The sequence below is a fragment of the Xenopus tropicalis genome, chromosome 2 (assembly GCF_000004195.4).
Source record: "Xenopus tropicalis strain Nigerian chromosome 2, UCB_Xtro_10.0, whole genome shotgun sequence".
NCBI lineage: Eukaryota > Metazoa > Chordata > Amphibia > Anura > Pipidae > Xenopus > Xenopus tropicalis.
In genome coordinates, this window is record NC_030678.2 from 91675195 (window position 1) to 91696992 (window position 21798).

Here is a 21798-nt window from a genome sequence, read left to right on the forward strand (position 1 = left end):
CTGCAATTAAAAAGTTTTTTAATATATAGTTATTGTGCAGACTGTAGGAGCAGTGCCAGCATTGTGTCACTGTAGGCTGCCTGTGTGTGCCATACAGCATAGGGCAAGCAGAGTATGGCACACACAGGCAGGGTAGGGAAGGCACAGTATGGCACACACAGGCAGGGTAGGGAAGGCAGAGTATGGCACACACAAAGGCAGGGTAGGGCAGGCAGAGTATGGCACACACACAGGCAGGGTAGGGCAGGCAGAGTATGGCAGGTTTTTGCTGTACTACAACCATTAATATGGGTATGGTCATGTGATAACATGGGTGTGGTTTCAAGTGGGTGCGGTTTCAAAAGGAGTGGTCAAAACTGGCTTCCATTATCGGCCCTCCACCACGTAGGTCGGAAAAATTCCGGCCCTCGGTACAACAGAAGTTGGACAGCACTGCTTTAGGCAATAAGGTGTGAGGTGTGAGAGAAACACTGAAAACATGCATCTTGCACAGATGTTGCCTTTTATTAAATTAAATTATACAAGACCTATAATATACCTATAAAATATAGACTTGTAACCAGTGCTTAATATATCAGCATCCCCAGTGAGTATACTTGTTAAACTGAAATCCCAGGCTGATGCTCCTATTTACTAAAAACTGCACCAGTTCAGGCAGCTACTAAAGGAGCACCATGTTACTATTCTCTTCTCCTTGGGATCTCTCATGGCTGACATGTGCTGTGTGCAACTCTGAATGTAGAAACAAAATGATGCCATTTTACTGTACTGTGCAATTAGGCTTGCCCTGGGCAGTCTCGGGATTCACAAAGCAGAAGGAAGACATCAGCATGGGAATTTAGTAGCCCAGATAGGTGCATCACCCTAGGGTCTCAGATAAGTGATTATAATACTTTGGGGGGGGGGGGGGCGTAACACCCCACAGTGTTGATGACTTTGCTTCTCTTTTTACATATATGTATATCATAAAAAATACACCTTTCTAGATGACACCTCAGAATCCTATCCGCTTTATAAAAGCACATGACATTCTTGTGCTTTACTATTCATTGATTTATAATATTCTTCTTAGATTCTACAGGGGTGTGTATATGTGTAATACATATCCCATGTGTGCAGTTCTTTACATATGTGCATTACATTTTTTGTATTAGTGCTGGACTCGTGAGTATCTATGTATTTACAACCAGAGAACCCATTTAATGAGCCGGAGTGTGGTTGTGTTTGTGTATATGTTAGATTAGATGTATTTACATGTTACACAAGTAGCAATATAAATGGTGCTTAATGATGGTAGTAAGGAGATTGGTTTTTTTGCATGTTATAAAATAAAAATTGATCCACGATATAATTTCTGCCTCTTTGTGCCCCCCAGAAGGGAGGAACTTAATAAAGGTATTGGGTATCAGAGCAGTATGAATGCTGTGCCCCAAACGTTCATCTAAAGGGAGCAGATAATTGTACATCAGAATGGGTAGCACTCGCATATTGGCTGGTCTCGGCAGGCAGGCAACAAAGTCAGACTGAGGATAAATACTGGCACAAGCAGGTTTAATAGTAGGCAAGACAAGTCCAATGTTTTTAGACAGGCAGTGAACAGGACGGACAGGCCATGGTCGATACCAGAATAACAGGATACAAATCAAGAATTGATTAGAATTGATTAATCCATTAGTATCGGTGGGCAATTTAAAAGACATCAGTTCCAGAATTCCCTGATATCTAGTAGACTTTTCTGAACCACAGCAGCTCAGTGACATTATTTCTGTGCCCCCGACAGCTGCTCGACTTACAATTTGCCAGTCATAGTGTGAATGTATGAAAATTCCCCATAATACTTTCATTATACACCCCAGCTTGCTTAGACCTGCTTGTTTTAATTGTATGAGAACAAATTTGCTTCAACTTCACATAAAAGCCAATCAATGGCTAAGGTTTATTAGAAATTGTTGTTTGGACAAAATAAAGTTACCTTAAGCAGGTAGAAGAAATGTGTGTGTTTTATGTTCCTCATATTTTTCAGTCTGATATTTGTAGTAATACATATATTGATCATTTTACTAAATAGCTCTGTATACAAACCCATATCCAATACATTGTCAATGACCTGGGCTATGGTAAAGGTATATTTACAAACTATATTATAATCTCATCCTCTGAATAGAGACAGTATTATTTTTGGCTTTTCAGACTGGTATAATTAGAGCCTACTGGGGCCTGTCTTTATAATACTGAGCAGTCTGCTGAGACCCACTTTCCCATATCATTACTACAATTGGAGCCTGTACCGTTCCTGTGATAATTATACTGACAGATCTCATGCATCTCAATATTGAACTTCTCTAAGGGCTGTGATTTTTATGCAAAACATCAAATAACTGGCACATAGCAAGTAACATGACAGATAATATTGCTTTCACTCAGTCATATTCCGTTTGGTCACTATTTTCCTGGGAGCTCTTCATTTTGAATAGTTGTGTGTTACAGGCACAAGTATCAGTTGTTAGAACTGTTAATACCTGACTTATTTCTAGGATAAACTCCTCATTTCAAGGGGGATAATGACAGGTGATACAGTGTTCATCCTCTGCTGGGCCCTGAGGGGTCCCATGGGCACTGTAAATTCTATCTTTCTTTATAAGGCATAAGGATAAAGATAATAAGGTTAAACTGGTGGGCACTTAATGATTTGGGTAGTAAAGAGGAGAATGCTCAGATTTGGCAGTTGGGCACATATCTTTACTTTTAGCAAGTTTGTGATATTCTAGTTTTGTTTATTTTTGTATAAATAATTAATTCCAACTTGCAAAAATTGTCACCAGTTGTTCAAGACAGACACTTGGAAGTATGTGCACACATTTCTTATCATAAAGTGTAAGTTCCTCAGGGGTCCAAATACTGCTCAAATATGAATAAATTAGACTATACAAATTCCTTACTCGTTCCATAGCTACTGAATAGAAGATATACTCATGGCTCACTAGTTATCATTAATAAAACACACAAAAATAAAAAAAGAATGATTAAAATCACAAAGGTTGGACTAAAAACATTGCTAAAATATTATATCACAAAAGCTGATTGCTCTTTTATACCTCTAGGTGCTAAAATTTCCATCTGTATATCGTGTAGTTGTGTCACCAAGTGTCTTAAATATCTAACTGTCTCAATTCCAGTCACCTGAAATATCTCCTACATGGAACAAAGCAAAATGTTTCCCTTTATAAACTGCCACATTGAGGCTATGTTCTGTGAGTTTCCTTTTAGTCTGTCCTGTATACTGTAATCCACAGTTGTAAATAAAAAATATAAAGAATATAAATTACCCTTTATTGTAAAACATTAATATATTATATTATTCTGTAATTTTGCATATGAATACTTCCATATAGTTACATATTAACCTCTTTAAGTTACATCTAAAACATCATAATAACATTAATGCAGCCCCAGTACAATATTATTCGGAGACCCTGAGCTGTACAGTGTGATCAGCTAATCTACTGGCAAGGGTAGGAATTTTCTCTTGTCCTGAGGAGTGCAACTGTAACTGGCACATTTCCTTGGTATATCTACATTCTTAGATTGTAAAAAAGGGCATTTTGTTAAGTTGTGTAATTAATGAGAGAGTGATTTCTCCATATATACTATGCATAAAAAAGTCATCCATAGATGGTCCACTTTAGATAAGTAAAGACTCTTGTACCCCACCTTGTCTTGTATATGTATGTACAAGCCCTTTTCCAAAAAAGTTGGGGCACTATGTAAAATGTGAATAAAGAAATAATGGTCTGACTTGCAAATTATCTGATCTCTATGGGGCACATTTACTAATCCACGAATCCGAATGGAAAAAATGAACATTTTGCGACTTTTTCGTATTTTTTGCGTTTTTTTCCGTCCCGTTACGACTTTTCCGTAAATTGTCGCGACTTTTTCGTAGCCATTACAACTTGCGCGAATTGTCACGACTTTTTCGTAGGCGTTACGATTTGCTCGTATATTGTCGCGACTTTTTCGTATTGAGCGCTCGTAAACGGCGGGCAAAACTTTCAGACTTTGCATGATTTTGGAAGCCTCCCATAGGACTCAATGGCACTCTGCAGCTCCAACCCGGCCCAAGGAAAGTCTCCCATAGGACTCAATGGCACTCTGCAGCTCCAACCTGGCCCAAGGAAAGTCTCCCATAGGACTCAATGGCACTCTGCAGCTCCAACCTGGCCCAAGGAAAGTCTCCCATAGGGCTCAATGGCACTCTGCAGCTCCAACCCGGCCCAAGGAAAGTCTCCCATAGGGCTCAATGGCACTCTGCAGCTCCAACCTGGCCCAAGGAAAGTCTCCCATAGGACTCAATGGCACTCTGCAGCTCCAACCTGGCCCAAGGAAAGTCTCCCATAGGGCTCAATGGCACTCTGCAGCTCCAACCTGGCCCAAGGAAAGTCTCCCATAGGGCTCAATGGCACTCTGCAGCTCCAACCTGGCCCAAGGAAAGTCTCCCATAGGGCTCAATGGCACTCTGCAGCTCCAACCCGGCCCAAGGAAAGTCTCCCATAGGACTCAATGGCACTCTGCAGCTCCAACCTGGCCCAAGGAAAGTCACGATACTGAAGCTTGAATGAATCCGAAACTTTCGTACTCGGCGCGCCAGCTATGAAAAAGTCGCAACAATTTGCGCAAGTCGGAACGCTACGAAAAATTTGCGACAATTTACGAAAAAGTCGTAACGGCTACCAAAAAGTCGCGACAATTTACAAAAAAAATTGCAAAATACCGATCATTACAAAAAAAACGCATTCAGACGCTTTTCGGACATTCATGGATTACTAAATGTGCCCCTAAATTTAAAGGCAAATGGCACCAAGACAACTTATCAAATGTCGAAACAATTTTATTGTTTTCTGAAAAATAGAAATTTATCAGTTTCAATATTTGATATGTTAGGGCTACTTTATTCCCACAAGCACAGTTGCAGTCCCCGCATTTATTTGCATGTAAAACCTTTTCCACGGGTACTTCCATCAAACTGCACTCCTTATACCTCTGTATATCTGCATTCGCCCCCACTCAGCCCTTTCTGCCTTCCGTTCTGAAACGGGCACTACTGCACCTACTGACACAGGGGAACCCAGGAGCTACCACCACATCCTGACCAAGCAATAGATTTAGGGTTTCCTCAGTGAAGCACACCTGCGCCTAAAAATGAGGTGCAGACGTCATTCACATACTGAACACAAGTAATGATGCCAGGTGAAACTAGATAACTTTTTATTAAAAGCCATGCAGCTATAAGCAAAGGATCCCAAAATGAATGGACATGAAACACTGAGCATAGCCCAATAGAGGGATTCACTCTCTTTCCTTCTTTGGAAAGAATAAGATATGTAGAGACTGAGTTTACCAACTACACCTTTTCTCCAGTATTGAACGATATCATAAATGGCAGAGAAATACCGTACTATGTTTTCTAGAAGGAAATCTAATTTTGGTGATTAAATTATGGGAGATATTTTTAACCTTGCCTCTCATAAACATTATTAAAACCTTTCAAGCGCTTCAAAGGTTACCAGGACTGATACATGAAAATGTTATGTATAATGGAAAGAAAATTGTAGTGTGTATATAACGGAGGGTTGACGAGAAGTCAGTTCTGCTGGGTTTTTAATGATTCCTTGCCCTGCAGAGCAACATAAAAAGCAAATACTTACAGGATGTTTTACGTGATTTCCATTGACAGCACAAGCTCTAATATTACATTTTTATATTGGTGCAGAGGTTGAAAGAGTCCATTTATTACACCATGATCGAAAACCAAATTGCAACAGTAGAATATAGCAATCTGTATTGAATTACACTGAATTGATCTCAAGGGAATGTCCTTTTGTTTTTGCTGGGCATTATTATGCAGTGGAAACAAGAGATTTCAATAAATAAAAAAGTTGTTTTGAAACAGCCTTATTATAACTATGGAAAAGTGGGAGTACATTAGGGGACGGATGGTGAGGTGATACTAATGTATTCTTAGTAACACAGTAGCTGAGGCAGAAAAAAGATGGCTTCATCATCTATTACCCTCTGCTCAAAGAATTCCTACATTCTCTACAGAGGCTGTACATGTTAACCAAAATCTGCCAGAATCCAAATCCCAACCTTGTATATTTTCCCCATAATTAAAGATGGGCATATTACATTATGCGAAAAATATTAAAGGGGTTCTATTGTGGAAAAGAATATTTAGTATAAGCTTCATCACATGGAAATGAGAAATGTTCTAAATATATAATCAGCTAAAGCTCCGTACTGCTGCTGAAATAATCAAGATATTCTTCTGTATTCCCTTCTCAGCAATCTGTCTCTCTTTATGCACCAGCCAAGTTTGATTCTTTCAGTTAGGTCACATTTACATTGGTGAGGGCTCTCTTTGCCTAGAAATGGCCTCTTAGGGGGCTATTTACTAACGATCAGATTTTCTTTTTCGAATTCGGATTTTTAGCACTAAAAGTCGTGCAAAAAAAAGTCACACATTTTTCAAGACTACTATGTGTCCAAACAGCTAAAAATCATGAAGTAGTAGTATTGAAGTCTATGGCAGATGTCCCTCCCCTTTCCTGGAAGATCCAGGAGGTTTCAGATTTTTGACACTGGTTTTTGTGGGCCAATTCCAAAAAGTCGCAGTTTTTATGTGACAAATTGACTCAGGATCTTTGAGTCTTTTCATTTAATAAATGTCAGACATTTGTGGAAATTAGTTTATTCAAATTTTTAAAAATAAAAATGGAAATGTTTGAGTTTTAGTAAATGTGCCCCTTAGTCTTTATTAAAAAAAAAAATACATGAATTCTGTACATTACTGTGCTCTGCACCTCACGTTGACTGTGCCCTCTAACTTGTGCATTTGAATGACACTTAATTTAGGGGACTGGGGGCAGGGCTGTATTTCTAAAATGGGCACCCCTGGGCCTGTGTCAAACAAGCTGCCCACCTGCCAGGCAACCTGTCCGCCTTGCAACCCGATGCTCCCTGCCCACCCCCTGCACATGTTCTCCCACCCAATACCATGTTAGTTCTTGCAGCTGCTGGGGACTCCAACATGTCCAGTTCTTTAGATTGGCAGAAGCGGCTGGGTGGCATGGCCCCCCTAATTTTGTGCCACCCTAGGCCCAGGCCTTTGTATCCTTCCCACAAATCTGGGCCTGACACCCATTTGCCTCCCCTCACCTGGAGGTTGTGCTGTATTTATCTGGAAAGTGCAGATCCTTGCACTCCATTTTGGAGTCCCACAGGTGCTGAGGGTGGGGAATGGAGCAAAGTGCCAAAAACATGGCAGTTGTGTTCTTTGTACCCTGCCTCTCTCATGATAATCACTTGAATTATTAGTGACAGGTATAATAGATGAGCAAGTTCAAATCATTTAAAAAAAGTGCGTAGTCATACTATGCCTACCAAATAACCTAGGTATAGCCAGAGTTCTATTCAAGCAAAAACAGAATGTTTCCAGGGAGACAGTTTTTATAATTACCACTTAGTAAATATGCAAACTGATTTACATAATTAAGCACCATAAAAAAATTAAAGAGAAACCATTTTATAACATTACATTTGTGTTTATTAAGCAGTCTTTTTTATTTTTCAAATCTCAGTGAGATCTCAGTTTTTTCTCCTACCAACACAACATGCTTTATTAAAGGATTTATCGTGTTAGTATTTGTTGTGAACATCCAGACAGCATCGCTGGAACACCACAGGAGTTCTGGCCTCGGCCCAAGCAGAGTGAGGTCAGCCAATGACCTGTGAAACATTCCTTGAGAGAGCACCATTTGCACTGTCGTCAGATCTCCTACAGCTGGAAGGATGCGAGCTACAGAGAACATAAATCTTTAGGCCACTTTCCCACTGGGCCACGGTTATAGTTTGAATTTAATATGCATTCTAGCTTTCAAAGCAATCATTCTGACGAGAATTGGCTTGCATAATATTTACTTACCGACTTGCTGCAATTACGGTGAAAAATGAAAGCCGACGTTCTTAATATATTGAATCTTGTACACAATCCAATACGCATATCAGAAGAATGCAGTAAATAACAACACTCCCCCCAAACTAAAAAATATTCCAATGTCATACAGCCCTACAATAGAATAGAAATCCCTAGTGAGTTCCTAGATCTGAGAGGCTGTGAAATATTAAAACTGTCAAACAGCCAACGTGAACATAGATAAATGAGATGAGACATTGGATACCCTGGATAGTGATTGCTTTTCTCAGAGCTGCCCTTGCTTAGGGAGGAGGTAGGGCAAAGACCTCTGTCAGCATCAGCTATCATGCAAATACTGGAGATTTGATCCTAAAAAGAGGATAGCAAGGGGGAAGAAAACAAGAAATCAGAACAGCAAGATAGTGTGGATGTCTTTTCATTAACACATTCTTTGTTACTCTCCAATCCATGTGGCAAAAACATAATGCAGGGATATGGTCTCATAGCACTTTTATTTACAGTTTTGCAGTAGAACTATTTAAAATTCTGTTGTTCTTCCTGCCAAATAAATACACCTTGTTCTCTTACCTACAGATACCATAAAGTTCATTTGTTTATAATAACATACATACATTATGGGCCTCAGTCACAAAGGGAAGGGCAGGATCACACAGCACCATGTTTTTTTACTTTGTATCTTGCCTCATGGGTTGCACCTTTAGGTGCAGGTTTGGTTCTCCAGAATGGATTGCAAAGACCTACACCCTCCCTATGAATACAACACAGCCAGTGGGTAAAAGCTGTGCAAGCCAGGATGCATTAAAGTACTAGGGTGCTCTGTGGATGGGACTTGCAATTGCACTGTAGGTGTAGTAAATGAGCCCTTCTGTATCTAAAATTACATGCAACGATGTCCTTATTGCAAAATGTGTTCACAGAAAAAACAAGAAAACTATCCCCTAGTAAAGGAACTGTTATTTTAAGATTGTATTGTTAACCATCAAAAGAGATGTCTTTGAGGAATACAATTACTGGGTAATCTAGCCGCACCAATGCTAAACATTTCCTTTAATACAGCGACCAATGATATGAAGGTCCAGTACTATTTTGGTTTGATCCTAATGCTTTTTGTCTTACCCCTGGAATACATATACTGCTGTTTAACATGACTGACCTATTATATCACCTACAGGAATTTCTTCAGTTACTTTCTACACATTCAGTGAAAACAGCAATGGAACAGGGCTTAAAGAAAAAGAATTTAAAGCTTCTCTCAAGTTATGGATGTGTTACAATGGAAATGTGGGATGGACATTACACCGATGATGAACACTATGCTTTGCCCGTAAGTATTTATACCATGGATAAGCATCAGTGTGCTATTTGGCCAGGTGCTTTGTTTATATTAAAAGGACATTATATTGATTAGTTTGGATTTTGGAAATATTAAATATTTTGCATTACTTTGCTTCCACAACCGAAAACGCATCTTGTTTTCTGCCTGTCTGTCAGTTCTCTAAAGAGGGATCCTCTGAAGCAAACCGACAGAATAAAAAAAACAACTGCTACATGTTAACATAGTGGTCAGTATTTTGAGGCGGTAATGCTTCGGGAGACTGTCATGATCCCTTACTTCTATTTGTGCTCCATTGGCTTTCCCCTCTGGGCATCCTAGTCCATGCCCATATATTCATTGGGTCATTACTTGGCAGTGGGCTTTTTGACATCAAGAAGCATGTGTTCGATTTTGGCTTGGGTATCCTGACTCCTAGGGCCCAATTGGGATTTTTACAGCTTTTTGGTTTTAAAACCCTCCCTGTGCATTGTATCCTTGTTATATTACTGCCACCTGCCCTTACCCTGTGGCCTCTATCCCAGCAAAGCATTTGTCTATCCTTGCTTCTACCCCTCTTATTGATTCTGACTTTTGAATTGAGTAGGATTTTTCCAGGATGTTCTGGGGGCCCAAAATTGCATCACTTATGACCAGTGCTTACAGGGGTTTCCCTTCTTGGCCCCAGCTTTTCACTCAGGGATCCCTGTTACAGAACACTATAGTTCTGGGTTTTCTGCACAATCTTATTAGAAAAAAACAGACCAGGTTCAAGTTGTCCTATGTGAGTCAGCCCCTAAGCTCACTAATTGACAGCAGCACAGAGCATGTGCAGGGAATCAACAGGAAAGAAGATGGGGGGCTACTGGGGCATCTTTGGGGGCACATATCTTTCCTGCTAAATGGCTGTGGGTGCCTTGAGCTGGTATAGAAGCCCTAAACATAATGTACAACATTCTGCCCTACTTCTTTAGTTAGGCTTTAGTACATATTTACCCAAAAAGTACATTATTTTTTATTCACAAATAGCAAAATGGTGTTTTCATTTTGTTTAGAAATTGATTGAGATTGGTTGGACTTACATTTTTGGCAGCTATAATTTTTTTTAATGTTTAAGTATGTTTTTATGATTTTATTGATGTCAAAATTCTCTTTAACACAGTATGAGCTAAGCTGCAGTCTTAAGGCCTTTCCATCTTCTTTTGGCATGGCTATAGCATTTCAGTATACTTGGTTATTTAGTGCTTTGTTCTAGTAATATTACACTGATCAATTAAATATATATATATATATATATATATATATATACAGCAGCGAAGAGATCCGCACTCACAGGACTTATAGAATTAATCTGGTGTTTATTGAGAAGACTAACGATTCGGCTACCTCAGTAGCCTTTTTCAAAGTGACTCACACAGCTAAACCAGAGCCTAATTAACATTCAGGGGCGGGAAAAGTGGGGAATGATATTATCAACACAAGTCAATCATTGGGGGAAAACACCAAAGTTGTGAATAAACAAAAGAATTTGCAAAAAAGTAAAAATAAAAGGGAATATATACACATGTAACATAAATACGGCATATAACAACTATATACAGGAGATTCTGAAGCACTTGTGTCTCAGGAAAGCGCAACATTGTATGCTGTTAAATGTAACAAAACAGAGCTCAACTGGTGAGAAAAAAACATCAGCTACATCATCACAGATTTGTTGCAAAGTTAATTTAAGTACCTTAGAGTCAGTGAAGGAATAGGGAGTTCACACTAGGCGTATGTTGCAATAATTAGGAGCGGTTACAATGTATTAGGGACTTACTGTTACAAATGTTACATCCAGTATTGTAGCCAGATACTGTCAGTGAGAGGCGGGAATTGCAGGGCAAGGACTGCTGTTCGAAGGGCTCAGCACAGCTGTTTACTACTCCAGGGGAAGACCCTGTGTAAGGTGCGCATTGCCATGGTAACGTCTATGCGTTGCTATGGTCAAGTGTCTGGTGTGGAAAGGTTGTAATGCCAGGTTTTCAAAAGTAAAAAATTTTAAATTAAAAAAAGCAAAACTGGAAATTTCCCAATTAATACTCTGTATTGGGAGATTCAATAACCACTAGAGTTACAGGCACTCCTCTGAACTCAGAGACTTCCACCTAATGATCAATTGTGCTCATAAACATATCATTTTGGGGAACAGTTTAGGAAAGTAACCTTACTTATGTTTTACCAGGGTACTATATCATACGTAATTGGCCGAATTAGAGAACCCTAGAACAGGAGAATAAAAAGAGGGAAGAAAAAAAGGAGAAGATGAATTTAGACATATATCACCCAGAACAGTAAGTGTTGCGCAGCAAGAGTGCATAGTCCACAGGAGCAAAAGTTGGTGGTATATAGGGTGAGTGGTCCATAATCCACATAAGTTAAGGGACATATAAAGGGGATAGGACACTGATCACCAAAGTATGCCATGAGAGATATGAGAGAGACCAGACTCAGAACCAGACATAGATATATAAGGCAATGGTAGCATCTGTATATAGTTTAAATAAACCATTAAACCAATGCGTCGTGTTTGAATTGTTGGAAGCATTTGAAGCCACTGAGTTAACGTTGGTAGAGTTAGTTTGTGCGGACAGAAGGCGCTGGATTCTGGGAAGGGTCCACCACCTGTAGAGCCCATACTAGAATTAGGGCTGATGTCAGGGGTAAAGGACACACAGCCCGTCCAATAGCACGCCTTTGTGTGTAAGGGAGGTATATATAGGGTTGCAACACCCACCCATAGTAGAAGGGGTAGTTTGTATCATTATTACCCCAAACCTGCGCTGGAATACAGGTTTTAGTCCGCAGTGCTCTATTAAGAGACTTCGTACTTACAGTGCTTCATAGGAGACATAGTCCCCATGTGGTGCTCAAACTCCACCATTGTTTTAAGTGGACTACCCCCATCAGGCAAATGTTGGTTGAGTGATCTGTATCAGAGAGAACGGGCTACAAGTGTCCCTGTTGTTCAAGTAAATCTACTGTAAAATGGATGAAAACACTCTGGCTGTGGAACCAAACACCATATATCCAGGTGAAAATGTGAGACTGAACCAAGAAGAGTAGAATAGAAGTTAGAGTAAAGTAGTAGTGGTGGACTTTAGAGGGGTTATATAGTACCTGGTTATAAGGTTATTAGCACTGCGGACTAAAACCTGTATTCCAGCGCAGGTTTGGGGTAATAATGATACAAACTACCCCTTCTACTATGGGTGGGTGTTGCAACCCTATATATACCTCCCTTACACACAAAGGCGTGCTATTGGACGGGCTGTGTGTCCTTTACCCCTGACATCAGCCCTAATTCTAGTATGGGCTCTACAGGTGGTGGACCCTTCCCAGAATCCAGCGCCTTCTGTCCGCACAAACTAACTCTACCAACGTTAACTCAGTGGCTTCAAATGCTTCCAACAATTCAAACACGACGCATTGGTTTAATGGTTTATTTAAACTATATACAGATGCTACCATTGCCTTATATATCTACGTCTGGTTCTGAGTCTGGTCTCTCTCATATCTCTCATGGCATAATTTGGTGATCAGTGTCCTATCCCCTTTATATGTCCCTTAACTTATGTGGATTATGGACCACTCACCCTATATACCACCAACTTTTGCTCCTGTGGACTATGCACTCTTGCTGCGCAACACTTACTGTTCTGGGTGATATATGTCTAAATTCATCTTCTCCTTTTTTTCTTTCCCTCTTTTTATTCTCCTGTTCTAGGGTTCTCTAATTCGGCCAATTACGTATGATATAGTACCCTGGTAAAACATAAGTAAGGTTACTTTCCTACACTGTTCCCCAAAATGATATGTTTATGAGCACAATTGATCATTAGGTGGGAGTCTCTGAGTTCAGAGGAGTGCCTGTAACTCTAGTGGTTATTGAATCTTCCAATACAGAGTATTAATTGGGAAAGTTCCAGTTTTGCTTTTTTTAATTTAAAATTTTTTACTTTTGAAAACCTGGCATTACAACCTTTCCACACCAGACACTTGACCATAGCAACGCATAGACGTTACCATGGCAAAGCGCACCTTACACAGGGTCTTCCCCTGGAGTAGTAAACAGCTGTGCTCCCCTTCGAACAGCAGTCCTTGCCCTGCAATTCCCACCTCTCACTGACAGGATCTGGCTACAATACTGGATGTAACATTTGTAACAGTAAGTCCCTAATACTGGGGTACCTGGGGCCCACCAGAAAATCTCACCCCAGGGGCCCACCAAACATACAAGTGCAGCTGCTGAATTTGCTGCTATTGCCACCCAACCCACGCTATTTACATGCACAACAGGGCTGTCTCACCATAATATGGGGCCTAAAGTGAATAAGCATTAACTGCAGAAATGTGGGTAATAAAAGTGGATAATAAGCATTAACTGCAGAAATGTCAGTATGAAATGGCTATTAAACTTATTAACCCCAGACAAGCCAGATCACTTCAGAAAATGGAAATAAACAAATTAACTTCACATGCCAGTAGGAGCAAGAAAAATAATATAAGCAAAATAAAAGCAATGTCAGCAGGGGCCAAGCAGAATGGTTGTGCAGGAAGGGGGCAGAAGAAAGGAAGGAAAATTACATAGTCGTCTTGCTGGGCCCCCTACCACCCTTGACGCTGCCGCTTTGGTGGGCCCCATACCGACTTCGGAGCCGTTGCTCTGCTGGGCCATCCACCTCTTGCCTTGTATAGGAAACATGGCCATGCGTTCTTCTGTGAAGCGCACGGCCATTTTTCCCATACTAGGCAGATGGTGGAAGGCTCAGCAGAGTGCAGGCTCCGAAGTCGGTATGGGGCCCACCAAAGCAGCAGCGTCAACAGTGGTAGGGGGCCCAGCAAGGCGATGAGACATATATAAATATCATCCGTGGTGGTGGTGGGGTCACCAGGAACGGAAACCATTAATTTGAAGTAAGCGGGGCCCAGCGGACCAGGGCCCACCAGGATTTCTCCCGGTATCCCGGTGCGCCAATCCGACACTGTATTTAAATATATTCTTTTAAGTGCTTAATGACATCATCAGTTATTATATCCATGCTTTGTAATTTTAGGGTGTCATGTAATTAATTGAAAATGTTGCATTAAATCATGCTCTTTACATTAACATATTAGGTAATTAGAAGTCACCTTTGTGTTCTATGACCTGTATAAAAGTTCTCAACCTGTGATCTTGCTGATGGTTATCTCATATTACTCTTATATTTTACAGAATATACATTAAGGCAGTAGGTGAATATCACATGATCTGGAAGCAGTCACAGAGAGCAGAAAAACAAGATGGTGCTTCCAGATCATCTGACTTTGTATACTGAATGGGAAGCACCCAGAATTTTCCTATGGTTTGGTGATTGCCGGTGCTAGATGTATATTATGTGTATATATATACAGTGGTGTGAAAAACTATTTGCCCCCTTCCTGATTTCTTATTCTTTTGCATGTTTGTCACACTTAAATGTTTCTGATCATCAAACACATTTAACTATTAGTCAAAGATAACACAAGTAAACACAAAATGCAGTTTTTAAATGAGGGTTTTTATTATTTAGGGCGAAAAAAAATCCAAACCTACATGGCCCTGTGTGAAGTAATTGCCCCCCTGAACCTAATAACTGGTTGGGCCACCCTTAGCAGCAATAAGTGCAATCAAGCGTTTGCGATAACTTGCAATGAGTCTTTTACAGCGCTCTGGAGGAATTTTGGCCCACTCATCTTTGCAGAATTGTTGTAATTCAGCTTTATCTGAGGGTTTTCTAGCATGAACCGCCTTTTTAAGGTCATGCCACAACATCTCAATAGGATTCAGGTCAGGACTTTGACTAGGCCACTCCAAAGTCTTCATTTTGTTTTTCTTCAGCCATTCAGAGGTGGATTTGCTGGTGTGTTTTGGGTCATTGTCCTGCTGCAGCACCCAAGATCGCTTCAGCTTGAGTTGACGAACAGATGGCCGGACATTCTCCTTCAGGATTTTTTGGTAGACAGTAGAATTCATGGTTCCATCTATCACAGCAAGCCTTCCAGGTCCTGAAGCAGCAAAACAACCCCAGACCATCACACTACCACCACCATATTTTACTGTTGGTATGATGTTCTTTTTCTGAAATGCTGTGTTACTTTTACGCCAGATGTAACGGGACACGCACCTTCCAAAAAGTTCAACTTTTGTCTTGTCGGTCCACAAGGTATTTTCCCAAAAGTCTTGGCAATCATTGAGATGTTTTTTAGCAAAATTGAGACGAGCCATAATGTTCTTTTTGCTTAAAAGTGGTTTGCGCCTTGGAAATCTGCCATGCAGGCCGTTTTTGCCCAGTCTCTTTCTTATGGTGGAGTCGTGAACACTGACCTTAATTGAGGCAAGTGAGGCCTGCAGTTCTTTAGATGTTGTCCTGGGGTCTTTTGTGGCCTCTCGGATGATTTGTCTCTGCGCTCTTGGGGTAATTTTGGTCAGCCGGCCACTCCTGGGAAGGTTCACCACTGTTCCATGTTTTTGCCATTTGTGGATAATGGCTCTCACTGTGGTTCGCTGGAGTCCCAAAGCTTTAGAAATGGCTTTATAACCTTTACCAGACTGATAGATCTCAATGACTTTTGTTCTCATTTGTTCCTGAATTTCTTTGGATCTTGGCATGATGTGTAGCTTTTGAGGTGCTTTTGGTCTACTTCTCTGTGTCAGGTAGCTCCTATTTAAGTGATTTCTTGATTAAAACAGGTGTGGCAGTAATCAGGCCTGGGGGTGACTACAGAAATTGATATTGAAATTGAAAATTGAAATTGATAAACCACAGTTAAGTTATTTTTTAACAAGGGGGGGCAATCACTTTTTCACACAGGGCCATGTAGATTTGGAGTTTTTTTTCTCCCTTAATAACGTAAACCTTCATTTAAAAACTGCATTTTGTGTTCAATTATGTTATCTTTGACTAATAGTTAACGGTTTTTGATGAGCAGAAACATTTAAGTGTGACAAACATGCAAAAGAATAAGAAATCAGGAAGGGGGCAAATAGTTTTTCACACCACTGTATATATATATATATATTAATATATAGCATAATAAGAGGGCACACGCCAAAGTCTGCAGCTGCCTGGGTGCAGTTCACTATAAACCTTCAAGCAGAATCACCCACAGGTCTTTTGCATGAAGAGCAATTTTATTGCAATGTGATTAGTTGGTAGTACAGCCTGTAGCTGAAAATGTATATTTACATTGTCATGCCAGTGTCTCAACGATACTCTGTTATGTCTGGCACCACTTAAGGTACCATGAACTGAATATTCCTTTTCAAAGGTTCATTAATTGAACAATACAGCTAGTCTGAATTAATCACTTCATTCACCACTCTTTTGTGTTTGTTTTATCCTGCCAGTCACAGAAATACTGCATTAAATAAGGTGTCCTTTATAAACAGGCAGATAGAAGGTTAGCAGACTGAGTAAATGGGTATGAAGATTAAAAAAGATCAAGAAGGATAACTTTGTTATCAATTAGAAATTTATTATAAGGATATGCCTTACATATTCATATGTAGATGTACTTTTTTAACCCTTCAAGCCATAATAAAGCCCAGTTGTTCGGTGATTTGGTCACTCGTTCTAAATAACACTAAGGGGAGTTTAACATTGGAGACAAACATCACTGGTGATGTTACCCATTGCATTAGATCTTTGCTTTTGTTTTCTAACTTCTAGGTGACCATTCAAATCTAATTGCTGATCACTGATGATGTTTGTCTCTAATGTTAATAAATATGCCCCTAAGTCTCAACATTGCATCTTGCTGCTAATAAACTGCGACTTTATTTTCCTGTGCCAGGTTGTGAACGACCTCCTGACAGTTGGAAATGTAAAGAAATTCCTGGCCACACAGACTAACAAGAAAGGCAAAGACATGTCTATGCTAGCTTTGCAAAGCTTTGATAACAAGAAGCAGAACCTGCAGCGGAATAGCCAAGCATATCAGCAGCATCAACAATTTTATGAAGAAGCAATGGCAGATAAATTTTATGATCTTATTGTAAGTATGGAAATTTGAGAAATGAAATATTCACAATATGCTTTCTATTTCCATCATCAGATCTATCTGCACAATAGTTGTTTTAGGTAGGGGAATGCAAATGCAATATCTGAAATGGTAAAAACAAAATGAAGTATCTTTTACAGGGAAGCAATGTTTCTAATGTAATGCAAGCAGAGAGATGAAACTTTGAAATTCATCTCATTGTAACAGTGTAAAATGTCTAAAAGTGTTTATACTTATGTGACTTTAGTCATAGATAATTGATTACTTTACCCTTGTACACCACCAGTAGCCCCAAGTGATGGGTAGTATTTGATAGTGTTTCACTGGGGGGACATGTTTGTTTAATCTCTGTGACTTAAACCAACCATTTACAGGGTTAACCCTGTCAGTATAGAAAATGAATAGTGAAGGGGCTAAGTATAAAGATAACCAAAAGTAAATAAGAATGGCAATAACATTGGAAACTTAATATCAATGTGTTTTTGGTTGCTAGGGTCAGTCATGTACCAGTGAGATAGGATTTGCAGTTTCAGGTCAGAGAGAAAGGTAGAATAGCAAGAATAATAATTTAAAACACATGAACAGTGAAGACCAGTTGGAAAATTGCTTGGAATAGGTCTCTTTATTACACACTAAATGTTTGTTTAAAAGTTAGCTTCGCCTTTAAAGTATTCTTTAACTGTTTGTCATGTTCTGTTTACAAAATTCATCCTGTTCTGAATTGCCTGCAGGAGATAGCCCTGCTGAATGCTGGATATGGGCCTTTATAAGCCATCTGTTAATGTTCTGCGGCAATAGCTGGAAGACAAACCAGAGACCTCTTTTCCCAAAACTTCATCAAAGAAGACAAAAAAAAGAAAATTTTACTAATAATCGTATTTATATTCATGCGGACAATGCAGGACTGGGCAACTTGTAGCCTTCCATGTTTCGCTGTACTACAATTCCCAACACCCTGACAGCTCCTAATGGGATTCCAAATGTTGCAACATCTGCAGAGCTGTGCCAAGAGAAGTGCCAAAGTGCAGAACTATGGAACCTTAACCCTGAATTCAGTAATCAGGGCCTTATTTCATTGCTGTTTTCATAATATTATTATTTATTTCTGTTTAGTTTGCATATATTTTAGTAAAGAAAATCTCAGTTTAGTGTCTTTATTTCATGCGTGTTTATTACATATATATTATTTCATTACATCTTGAGGTACCTGAACTCATGACAATAATAAGAAGCCTTGCGTGAAGAAAGTTGAAATTAATGGAAACACTAATGACCTAACCAGAGCTGCTTAATGCACACAAAAACAACAATCAATGCACATTCTATGGCCTTGAATTCCTCAGCCAGTTTCAGAGACAAAGGTTTTTTGGCCAGAAAATGCTGATTAGAAATTGCTAAGCATTTATTCAGACTCTACCTTTTGCACACACAGGTCAACTGGCTTGATTTTCAGACTAATCATTTGTGTGAAAATAGAATGAGATTTTGCTAAAGAATAGTCCACTGTCCAGGGTGCTGAAACAGAAACCATTCTTCATGTCCTCCATCCCCCTCTCAATAACAGCAATCCATTACTTCTATCCTGTCTCCATGGGAAAGGATACATTTTTAATCAATAAGTAATGCATAACAGACAAGGGCTTTATGAACTACAAAGACCACAATGGTTTTGTTCTTATTAGTGGTTCACACTAAGGGGCAGATTTATTATGCTGTGAAAAAAATGGCGCGAAAATTTGTCACACATCGCCAGGCTTTGCTGTGTAAAAAACTGTGTTTTTCCTTATGTAAAATAACAGCGTAAAATCTGGCGTTTGGGCGGCAAACTTCTCCATTTATTTTACACAGCTTTTACACTGTTTTATATTATTATTTTTATATTATATAAACCCCTAAATATCACAGTTTTTCAGTCAACAGATATTAACTCCAAAAAATGGTTCAGGTTGCAGTGGTATATAAATGATGAAAATTAATTTGAATTTTTATTCTTATGACCTTTTCTACAGAGGTTTTTTAGCAGCAATGTCTGTACTGATACTTGTAATTATAACTATTTGTAATTTTTACACTGGAGCAGACTTGGTTAAGAACGACAGACTTTTCCATGCAGCTTATTGACATTAGACAGACTGAGTATAGTGTGATAAGTAAGAGTGACTTTAAAAGTAGTGGGTGCTACTGACTGATAGATGCACATATGCACATTATAGTAGTATTGATTACATGAGAGCAACAATATTTCTTGCTAATAAAACAGTTTTGTCCAGAACTTTGATGAGGACAGTAAAGGCGCTAAATACATAATCAAATAGTTATTGCTGCAGACATGTCCTTAAGATTAAAAAGCAACAGATGAGCAGTGGGAGAACTGGCAGGATACATATTTATATGGGGCTAAAAGGCAAATTTACTAAAATTTAAATTGTGGAATCCTGAACTTTCCTGACTATTGGAAACATTGTTCTATGGGGTATATGAACTCAAAGGCAGCACTGAGCTCTATTACTGCATACATCAAACTGAAAATAAAGAGAATTGGGATAAAATTAAGGCACTTTATGGGGACTTAGTGATTTGGAAAAGTAATTTTTTTACCAAGCTGTAACCGTTACCACTTGGTAAAAAAAATACCACCATAAAAACACTCCATAGTGTTATTTACCACAAGAGTTCATGTAAAAGTCAATGGGAGTTTTGCTAGGCAAACTCAAGCCATATTTTCAATTCAATATTTTCCAAGTTTTTTTCAAGTTTGAACATTTACAAATTCAAGATATTTCAGTTTTTATTCAAATGAGTTTTCATCATTAATAAATAATCAAGCATTTGAAATGCGAATTTATTTGAATTGCAAAAACTATCTCAAATTCACAAACTCAAAGATTGATAAATAAGCCCATAAATGTTTGCACTGTTTATCAGGGATACAGGGATAACCTGAGACGTCAGAAAAAAAGGGTAGCTGTGTAATATACTAATATAGGTATGGCATGTATTATTCGGAATGCTTGGAACCTGGGATTTTACAAATAAAGTATTTTACAAAGTAGAAGATGAGCTGGAAATAGTCTACTTGTACTACTTGCACCTTATACATGGAATTTTGTGATTTTGCCCTAATTTGCAACCCCACAATAGGGTGAGTACAAAGAACTCAATCTTTTCTATTTGTAGCAGCCATATTTTGGTTTTTGACCTGGCCCTTGGCTATTTCGGTACTATCAGTTTATGTTGCTACAGTTTATAATCCAGTGCAGTGGGATAACTGGGCTACAAAAATACACAGCACACAACTATACAACAAACAAGAATAATCCATATGGTAATACAAACTGATGAGACATAAAACAGGCAGCATATACATTTCTGGACAGGCTTCTTGTGAGAAGCCTGGCTGGGAGGTAGATACAACAATATGAACAGTCTGGGAGCTAATACAATGCATCTGGGAGCTAACAAAGAACATCTGAGCCTAGCCTGCAGAGTAGGGAAGTACCTTAGGGACCAGACAAACCAATAATAGCCTCCCCTTGTCATTTCCAAGGGAAAGGAAGCAGCAACCATTAAGTTAGAGGTTCAATACATTTGTCCAGCCCCCTTCTAGTATTCTGATTAGCGTGCAAAGTTGCCCAGTAAGCACCTACGGCAGCCAAGAGCTATTGTGCACATGCAGTGTAATTGAAACCTGAGCTTCATTAGTGTAAGATTGCTGTACCTCTGGGTTGGAACTGTCTTGCGAAAAGAGGATATCATGTCTAGCCATTTTTTTCTGTTTCCTTAGTGTCTGTTAGATCCTAGGATTTTAGATAATGGTGCATTCCTTACTTTCAACTTTCATTTACTGAATATTAAGAGTGCGTAGTGAATGGCTAAAAATATCTATGTACTAAATTATTCAAAGTACTTTGTTGCTCACCACCCAATTTTCTTTGATGGAGGGTAAAGGTTTGGGTAAAAGGATTTCCCTGGCAGCTCTGAAGTTGACTAATGGTATCAAGTTTCCCAAGTCTTTAAAAAGTGAAGTCACCATGTGGTTGCTGTCTTTGGGCCCTATCTGCTGGAAGGGGTGGTTGGTACCAGAAGAGCCTGAGGTGAAGATGGGCCACAGTAGGAGATAAAGTGTTAGGAAATATTTGTAATAGCTTGTTCTAGGAGTGAAAGCCAGTGTTAGGGTATTTAGTTGAGCAGCCTGAGGCTCCAACAAGAGCCCATAAAGGTTTGTACCCTCGGTGTCAGCTGTCAGTAGAGGGACTCAACTGCAATGTTCCCTCTAATTTCCTCTTGGCTGTGTGCACAAAAAAAATATTTTGTGCACCCTTTATAAAACCGTGTGTGCCCTTATACAAAACTGTGCACAGTACACAATTTATCGTGTGTGCTGGTCTCAAGATTTGTGTGCGCCTGCACAAGTGCACAGCTTAGTGGGAAA

The 21798-nt window shown here is 39.4% G+C and overlaps 1 protein-coding gene across 3 annotated transcripts in view; it reads left to right on the forward strand.

Moving 5' to 3' along the window:
- Positions 1-18523, forward strand: part of LOC100490302 — a 121829-nt gene extending 103306 nt beyond the window's left edge. For all 3 annotated transcript variants that reach the window (XR_001169899.3, XM_012957438.3, XM_018091593.2), the window contains exons 28-30: positions 9165-9317; positions 17160-17360; positions 18098-18523. Coding sequence is in view for 2 of the 3 variants with exons in the window: in XM_012957438.3 (XP_012812892.1) it covers positions 9165-9317; positions 17160-17360; positions 18098-18136 (393 nt within the window). In the remaining variant the exon portion in view is untranslated. The remainder of the gene's footprint in view (positions 1-9164; positions 9318-17159; positions 17361-18097) is intronic.
- The last annotated feature ends 3275 nt before the right edge of the window (positions 18524-21798 follow it).